The sequence below is a fragment of the Lolium rigidum genome, chromosome 6 (assembly GCF_022539505.1).
Source record: "Lolium rigidum isolate FL_2022 chromosome 6, APGP_CSIRO_Lrig_0.1, whole genome shotgun sequence".
Lineage (NCBI taxonomy): Eukaryota > Viridiplantae > Streptophyta > Magnoliopsida > Poales > Poaceae > Lolium > Lolium rigidum.
Genome location: NC_061513.1, coordinates 120016337 through 120025207, shown reverse-complemented (window position 1 = coordinate 120025207; position 8871 = coordinate 120016337). Strand labels below are relative to the sequence as shown.

The 8871-nt window shown below is 42.8% G+C and overlaps 1 protein-coding gene across 2 annotated transcripts; it reads left to right on the top strand.

Moving 5' to 3' along the window:
* The first annotated feature begins 569 nt into the window (after positions 1 to 569).
* LOC124666022 lies at positions 570 to 8022 on the top strand. Of its 2 annotated transcripts, XM_047203369.1 has the most exons (12): positions 570 to 627; positions 1170 to 1272; positions 1363 to 1772; positions 1855 to 2246; positions 2319 to 2612; positions 3163 to 3280; positions 4358 to 4471; positions 5918 to 5970; positions 6289 to 6334; positions 6422 to 6635; positions 7515 to 7609; positions 7700 to 8022. In XM_047203369.1, exons 1-10 carry the CDS (start codon positions 575 to 577, stop codon positions 6447 to 6449), a joined length of 1611 nt encoding a protein of 536 aa, XP_047059325.1. In that variant the 5' UTR covers positions 570 to 574; the 3' UTR covers positions 6450 to 6635; positions 7515 to 7609; positions 7700 to 8022. The 2 variants fall into 2 exon arrangements, with proteins under 2 accessions (XP_047059325.1, XP_047059324.1); XM_047203368.1 differs by having other exon boundaries at positions 1855 to 2612.
* Positions 8023 to 8871: the final 849 nt, after the last annotated feature.

Sequence of the window (8871 nt, the reverse complement as noted above, 5' to 3'; positions counted from 1 at the left end):
CAAGTGCAGAACAGCAAGGGAGGCCGAGAAACCTCTCGAACATTCCAGATTCCCTCAAACCCTAGCTTGAACCCCTAGCATCCTCGCCCAATTAGCGCTGAGCCCGCTCCGCTCGCTGCCCCCTCCACTGAACCCATTCCTGCCCATGGCTGAAAACGACAAGGCGGCGGCGGAGGAGGAGTACGTGAGCGACGTCGACGACTCGCCCGTCCTGGCGTTGAGGCGTCGCGCGGAGGCGAGCGACAACGACGACGACAGCGGCGGCGGCGGCGGCGGAAGGGGCTCGCCGCCGCCGTCGACGGTGGGCGGCTCCGATTCCGACTCCGACGGGCAGGGCGCCGCCGAGTTGTACGACGAAGACGAGGGTTCTGAGAAATGCCAGGGGTCGCAAGAGGATTTCGGCGCAGACCGTGGTGGTGGTGGTGGAGATGCCAAGGAAGTGGCGGACGAGGGGAAGTACGAGGAGGAGGAGGAGGAGGAGGCGCAGGCGAAGGGGGGAGCCGCAGCGGACGGAGAGGACAAGGCGAAGAAGGAGCCCTACGCCGAGGCCGAGCCGAGGATTGGTGCCTTCTTCATGCACGATGATCGCTTCCACGACAAGGAAAACCACAGCCGACCACGCCAGAGGTTCGAGCCTATTGTTCATCTTCCACTGGTTTGCTTTCTCTTCAGTTGTTCATCTGAATTCTCTGTCAGTACAGCTATTCAGAAGCCTCTTCTGTACAGATCTCACATTTAGATTTTCAATCAAATTGACCCTCTTGTGGGAAAAAAAACACTGTGAAGCATCCTAATCGGACCACCTGCATATTTAAGCGCAGAAAATGGAATTATTTCACGATTGTAGAGTAAGGTAAAGGGAAAATCATGTAATGCTGTCTAGGTGGAACATGTATGCCGCAAAGTGCTGCTTGTTGTAAGAGCTTGAACATACTCCCTGTCATTGGCTGCTTGGCATACATGTTTGTCATGAAAAAAATCAGTACAACCTTTGTATCTAATTGCATTGTACAGCCTTGTATGTAATTGCATTGGTTACTCATTGCCATCGACTGCTTGGCACAGGTTCCTGTGGTAGTCTGAATTTGTCTCCCTTCTCCAATAGATATCTACTCACTACAAATTTTGGCCCATAATGTCTGCCTAATATATACCTGTTATTAATTCAGGGAGTTTTTCGGTGGCCAAAAGTTAAGGCATCCGAAAGATGACAGTGTGTGGGTGCATGATCTGTTTGATGAGATAAATATCCATGATGTTCAGCATGACAATGTGCGTATTATGCCTTCCCCCCTTTCTATCTATTGTATAGTATTCGTACTGACTCTGTTGTTTTGGTGTGTACTGTTGTTGTACTTTTAGATAAGGAGGCCAACAATTCCTTTTGGACCATGGGCTGGTGATAGAACTCATGTTGTTAACCATGGTTATCTTGAAGGAACCAAATCACCATCATACTATCATGGTAACAGGGCAGACTACAAGTATATCCCAAAGGGCTCCCTTACTCGCTATGAAAGCAGCAACAACTATAACAGATTTCCAAATGAAGCCCACACTTCCTATGACAATTCCAAGAACTACAGAAGTGTTCCAAGAAAATTCCACTCCTACTATGACGAGAAGAACTTTGATAATGCCCGAAGAGAACCTCGTACCTATCATGTGAATGCTATAGGTTATGCACCAAATGTTTACAGAGGGAAACCATCTAGGCCCTACCAACCTCACTGGAAGAGTACTTTTGGAATCTCTTCGGTGCAAAGAAATAGGTATATGGAAATTTATTTTCTCCTTCTGTTGCTATTACTTGCAGAATTTAGAACTAATGATATTGTTGTCTATGTCTGATAGGACATATTCCAGATCACAGAATGAAGAGGCTTGTTCCAGTGCAGGTGAGGGAAAGTGCTATTATCGGACTTCAGATTTACAGAATGAGCAAGATATTCCTTTGAAGGAAGAACTCCCCTTAATTCAAAGAAGAAAAGCGCCACCTGCAATTTTTAGTAAACTCTTCACAACCTCCGTTCATATGGCACATAGTTCTCTGAAAACACAATATCGTCCTGTTTTGGGGGTGAAGCCTTTTGTTCCATCTGGTGGGCATGAAAATGCTGTTGATTCTGTTAGTACAGTTTCCATAAAAGCCATGCCCAGCCTTGGTTCTCATTCATCTCTATCAACATCAAACAACTACAGCCAATATTCAAAATCCAGGGACCAAGGAGGTGGTTTGAACAATGGTGAGTCTGCAAAGAACATATTTTCTTCAACTAGTCAAGCAACTGGATATGATACTGAATTCAGTGATGCAGTCTATCAGCAAAGGTCAGTTCAGCAACTCCAACCGAGACAAAGGGCATCTACTCAGATATTTCATCAAAACATTGTCAGCACAAACAACATTCAGTCTCATCCACAAGCTACATCGACAAGTTCAACTGAAGATGCAGAGACCAGTCCGCCTCCTGGATCAAAGAATTCTGAAGCACCTGCTGTGGTAACAGGGCAAACTGATAAGGAGGAACCAGTGAGTGCTTCTTTTTCGCATGACGGTGGTCAAGCTCTTGGTGATCAAGGGTTCCCTGGTACTCCAGCAGCATTGCCAGGTGTGTATTGTTTTTTTTAAAACATAAAGTGTAAATTGTTGGGATATATGAATTTAATCCTAAAGACACAACCAATAGAACTTTGTTTTTACTCTGTATAATAATGAGATTAGTTCAATTTCCTCGATGGAGGAATTAGTTTTAAACATCCTAGTGTGAATTTGACAACTCAAATGATTTCTTCTTTAAGATTTGGAGCTCCAGAAGTGGATTAGTCCAATTTTTCAATCCTAGCCTGGCTGCTAGAGAACTTTAGGGGATATATGGTTTGGTCATTCCAGAATAAAGATTAGGTCTAGGTGTCATCGTACTTGCGGAGTTGTAGCCTTGTAGGTTCATGCAGAATCTTGGTTGGTATCATTTTTTTCTTGTGAGTATCATGCTATTGTTACCCTACGTGTTATGTTCTCATTGTCTGCACTGTTATATGATATATATAACGAGGTACTCTCTTGTTTGTTTTCTTCTGAAGTTCTGAAGTGTGCTTATTTGAGGCTATGGACATGCACATCCTCGGTTATCCTAACTTTTCATTGCATTCTCTCTGTAGCTATGCAGTTCAGCGGCCAGCATCCTAACAGACCTGATATTCCTTCAATTGGTATGGCTTTACCAGGACGTTTGTCGCACCAACTTGGTGGCAATTCTGAGATGAATCACATGACTTGGTGCGTGGTTTTTAATTTTCTATGAAGCTTTCGGAAGAACTATTGCTTCACTTTCTGGTTGATATCCTTAAATTGAAGCTGAAGTCCATTTCGAAATTTTGTTCATAACTACTTAAAAAGTTATTGTCTAATTTCTTCATGTGGACAACAACTAATTGTGATTGGTATTGCTTACTGGTGCACACAAATGGGTTTAAAAACTTGTTGTCTTATTAGTTCTGTTATTTGGGCCAAGCTGCATGTCCTACACATGTCTGCCATGCCATAAATGGATTTCCTTCCCAGCACAATCCACAGTCAATACTTATCTGTGGAGTGCTGAAGGCTTGTCTGTGCTGGGTATAGTATCCAACATGGGCAATGTGCCTTCCTGTCATGTCCTTTCCTTCACATAGCAGCTGAATATGACAAAGCCAGGGGTCTCTAGGAAGAACGTCATTGTATGGAACTAGTTGGTTCCGAGGTAGTTATTGGCCAGCTAGTTAGTCTGAAAATCAGTCTGATTCCATTTTATAGGATCCTCACATTTGTTATTCAGATAGGTCAATGCGCTTGTTGGCAACTTTATGTAATGGGCTGACCTGACCTGACTATTTCTTTCACACAATTCTCTCAAACTTTCGCAGTAGAAAAAGGTTGGAGTATATACAACTGCAGTGTTTGGTTTACAACTTGTTAGCACTAGTTCTGTTCTGCCGGTTGCAGTTGGCCAGTGTTCAGTTCAGGATAAATTTTGAAATTTTAGGCACTTCCCATCCATTCTTGCCAAGATGTGGTTAAATCTTGGGATACTGACATTGAGGACTGTCATATTTTGACGCACCCACATTATTCTTGAGTATATTACTGGGTGCACTTGTGGGCACACACATGGTGGCGTGACTGTGGTAGGCCGTAAGCATGGTTGTATACATGCTCCTTGTAGTTTCTAAAAATTACAGAATATGCCTGAGCTTTTAATCAATAGGTAGGAACTTAGTTGAGTGCATCCATTTAACTATTGCTGGATTGCACTGTCTTATTCTTTATATTGGACGTAAACCCACATTTGATCTCTTTTTATATTATTGAAATTAGGCTGCCAACATTGTCTGGTGCTGCTGGGTCTTTTGGGGAAACATATCATCCTTGTTATCTTGGCAGTTATTATCCTCAACCTTCTCAACTTTCATTTTCATCAGTATCCTCAAGGTAAAATTCTAGCTTCATTGTCCTTTATATTACAGGGTTTCAGATTTCATGTTCGCCCCTGTGTAGTTGTATCATTTGCGACAACTAGATGGTGCTTTCCTAGCCGCAATTCCTGTTACATCAGTTGAGTCAGAGTTTAACATCTGAAGTGTGAAAAATAATGCGTACCAAGGACAATGGTTTCCTGATCAGATAAATGCTAAATAGTTTGGTGTTTTCAGTGTAATTGCAATAACAACATGCTTGATACACCTTAATCTCAGAGCTATTTTTTCCTGTATCATCTTGAGCTCTCTTAAGATGCTCCAGCTTGCCATCCGGGATTTAAGGGGTGTTTTTAATCTTGACTGTTCATTGATCAGGGTAAATTTGGCCATATAATTTTGCTGTTTATGGCAAGGTTTGACCTGCTTTTTTCAAAATGAAAAGTTTCTATTGCATATAATTGCTCCCTAGCAATATATCAAGGGACAATTATACTTTTTTACGTGTATTTTGGTCAAGGCTGGACGACACAAGGGAACATCAGTATGTATGCATGATATATGTGTTACTACTTTGTATCCACGGCTGTACAAGGCTGTATTACTACTTTTCGTTCATTTTTTGTTCTGTCAGAAAGGGAAAAAATAAACATTCATGAGTGTGAGGTTAGTCGATTGTGACATTCGTATTTGAATATCAGATCTAGACTATATTGAATGTTGCAAGATTGTTAAAAATTGGTTCAAAAACTCATGCATTACCTGTTTACATATATTTCAAATAAAATTATATGGATGGCGATTTACCAAACCTAGAAACTAATACTACTGTGGTCACTGTCTCGATCAAATGTATTGTGGCATTGCCTGCTTCCTTTTTTACCACGGGTAATTGACCTTTGTAGCCCTGGTCAAAAGAACATTTCCTCCTTTGAGGAAGATGGATGTGAACTCTTGGATCATGTCAAACGTACGGTCCACCTGTCCAGGAGCATCTTACAATTTTTCTATACTTTCGTGTTCCCTGTGCAAGTTGTACTTTTGTGAGCTGCTTTCATGGGAACTCCAGTATAACAGTTTTAAAAATTGTATCGTGCACAGGAAGTCAGTACATGGTTTCTTGGATATTGGAAAATGGAAACGGGAGGTGGAAAGTCCTCTCCTTGGTTTACCGCTTGTTCCATTCTTTTCTAGGCACCAATGGCAAGCACACAAATTTTTGCAAGTTTTTACCTTGTGTCTGTTGTATTTTTCTTTTCTCCATTCTGGCTAGTTTGTTCCAGATTCGAGGTTTTCTATCCATGTAGTATCTGGCAACGGTCTGACTATTTCAAGTCACATTCCATGATGTGTTTGCTTGCTTTCTGAACTTGCATGTACTTTCTTTTTGACAAATAATAACTAAGTATAGTAGAAGAAGGATGAGTATCCATAGCCTGATCTGGGTTTCTTCTCTACGCAGAAACCATAGTGTGACTGATGTTCCTGTTTCATTGAACTCCCATGAGATACCAGGTGAAACCACTAAATCTCCTTTTATGTTTTTTTTAATTCTTTTAGTCTTTCTAATGTTTAAGTGGTAATTAGTACTCTGCTCTTATTCTCAAACAAGGAAAAAAATAGCGCGCTATAACAAAATAGCGTGGGTCTAAAAATACGCTATTAGCATGCTATAGCGTGCTATTAACGCGAATAGCGCGCTATAGCGCCGAAATAGCGTAGCGTCGGCTCTGCAGATATGCTATAGCGTGCTATTAGCGTTAGAATAGCGCGCTATTTTTTTCCATGTTCTCAAATTACATGACTTTATGTTTATTTTTACCTTTTTGGTAGAGGTTGTAGATCAAGAACTTCAGCAACGCAAGAACAAACCTCGCAGGTAGGTTCAGATCATGAGAATTCATTAGGTTAATGGATCATGTGTTAATAGTAATACCAAGTATACACGTTGTCATCAATTTTTCAGATACTCCGAGATGAGCTTTGCATCATGAACATAACGAGTTTGGTGGCAACCGAAGTGAATTGACAGAACCAGCTTTCAGTTGTGTACAACTAGCACAATCTATTGCCAGACTGCTCAATTAGCACAGCCCAGTACTTTGTCAAGTCCAAGTCCTGAGACCCTTGTTTTCTTCTCTGAAGCACTTCGTTTTACTCGCTGTAACAACATACACCAGGTATGCACATTTCTTTCTTTTGTATCCTTCGAGTAGCTGTGGTCTTGGAGTCCTAATGTGGAGCTGACATCATTATTTAGTGCACTTACTATAATTAAGAAAAGCAAGGGAAAGGCTCCCTAGAATTCCCTTCCCCAGACCCCACAATGTGTGGGAGCTTTCGGCACTGGGTACACCTTTTTTTTGTGAATCTGATTGGTTTCGTTATAGTAACACCTAGTAGGCTCTAGATGATGTGTTTACTGTTTAGGCAGTTGGTACTGTAACTTCCAAGGGAAGAAGGTTCTCCCTTTTCCTGCTTTGCACCATTGCATATTCATATTCCATTTTGTTTTTATTAGAACCATTTGTGGCAAGTCGGGGAAGTTAGGCCCAAGTGTAGCCCATTAGGGGTGCATGCATGAGCACATGTGGGAGAATAGTCTCACATTGCCCAAGGAGATAGAGCACCACCAGATGTAAAGCCAAGGGATCCAAAGCAACTAATCATAGGTTAACCATTTTGCATGAGTTGGGAAAAATGCAAATGATCAGTTGCATGATAGTGTATGGACAACCAATGCGGGATTAGGTGTAAGCCTGTTTCGAACCCAGGCTGTCACACAATCAACCTATTTCGTGTTGATTCTGCCATGATTTGCCCAGCATATCGTCCTTCTTTTTTAGACCATAGCATCTCATTCTTCTTAAACTGCCCTAGGTTCATCAGTCACTAGGAAAAGCAATCTGTACTCTGAAGCATATGCATTTTGATTTTGCATTGTTGGTTCAGTCATATACTCTCCTATTAGGCCAGGATGCGGCATGCAGAGGCTAAAATTAAGGGATATGTTCATTACTGTAAATCTGTAATAACGCTGCTCGTTGCAACCTTGGCAGGTTTGACTGTTTAGGTAAGCAAGTTCTTGTCGTAGCCGTATGCACTGGCCTGCACCTTGTAGATCGTGCTGGTTTTCTGGTACTCAAATTGTTAGGTGAGACCTTCGTGGTATACAATCCGCTATATTTTCCTTTTTTCTTTCTTTCTCATGCCACGGTATTATTGATTGTTAGGACTTTGGCAGGTCTCTCGCCATGACGATCCCGAGGTTGGCAGTTACTATTTGTGAAATCTTTGTCGTGGCCAAGAGTAGTAGACTTGCTTCTGCTCTGCTCTTGTCTTGAATTTTCAGCTGTTTTGCTAGCGTGGCCTTCGTTTGAAACTTCTTATATCAATACCTTACAGTGGCAACACAAACCACATCTTCCATTACTGCTGTTCTTAGCATATCATCCGTAGTTAGTGGCACATGTCATGTATTCTTTTGACGGAACACATTTGTCGACGTATTCATGTGCTGATTATGGTCCTCTTTTCTTATGGGCTGCTGGGACATATAACTTGTTACTATGCGCTCCACAACTCTGAGTCTGGTTAGAACTACGGAAATTATCTCAGAACTGCACACAAAACCGGGAAGGGAGGAGGATCCTGCTTTGCCCATGCCAATATGCCATGTCCTCTTGATCCTACATCACTCCAAACAACAAGCACGTCCTCTGGCTTAGGACATGACAAAGGGGTCCCCTGGCTTGTGAAGTGGGCATAGGCACTGAGGCAGCATCCTATCAGGCTATCTCTGCTAGGTGTTTGCACGCCGGCAGGGGATCTAGAAAACCATCAAGCCTAGTGGCTCGGAGATCATTTCTTGTTGCCCGCCTGATTACTTGAAGAGACAGAACAATGGCTTTTCCCGTGCGACTGATAGAGAAAGACACTCTTCACGAGGAAAATAACCTGCTATGGTGCTCCTATACCTTTTGGGGTCTCGGTCGCGGGCGCGAAATTGGCTTTCGGGCCAAGACCGCGTCTAGGGGTGCCCCTAGCAGAAGATGCATTTCACTATTCCCACTTTTTTTTTTAAATAAAATAATTCATATAGTGTTAAAAATATAAAACATGAAAACATAAAAAGACCATGGCATGCTAAAACCCTAACCCTGGCCTACTCCTCGCCGTCGTTGGGCACCTGGGTTAGGTCGACAACGTCCAGGATCGCCTATGGCTAGTTCGGCAGCGGCGGAGCATATGCCGGTGCGGCTGGTGGTGGAGGTGGAGGTGGAGGGTCCGCTAGTGCCTAGTACTGGGGCGTAGGAGGCGGCACCGAGTACTGCAGCGCCAGTTGAAGGCCTCTTTCTTCGACAGCCTATCGGCATGAGGTCGATGCCAATACCAGAGCATCGGCGGCGATGATGG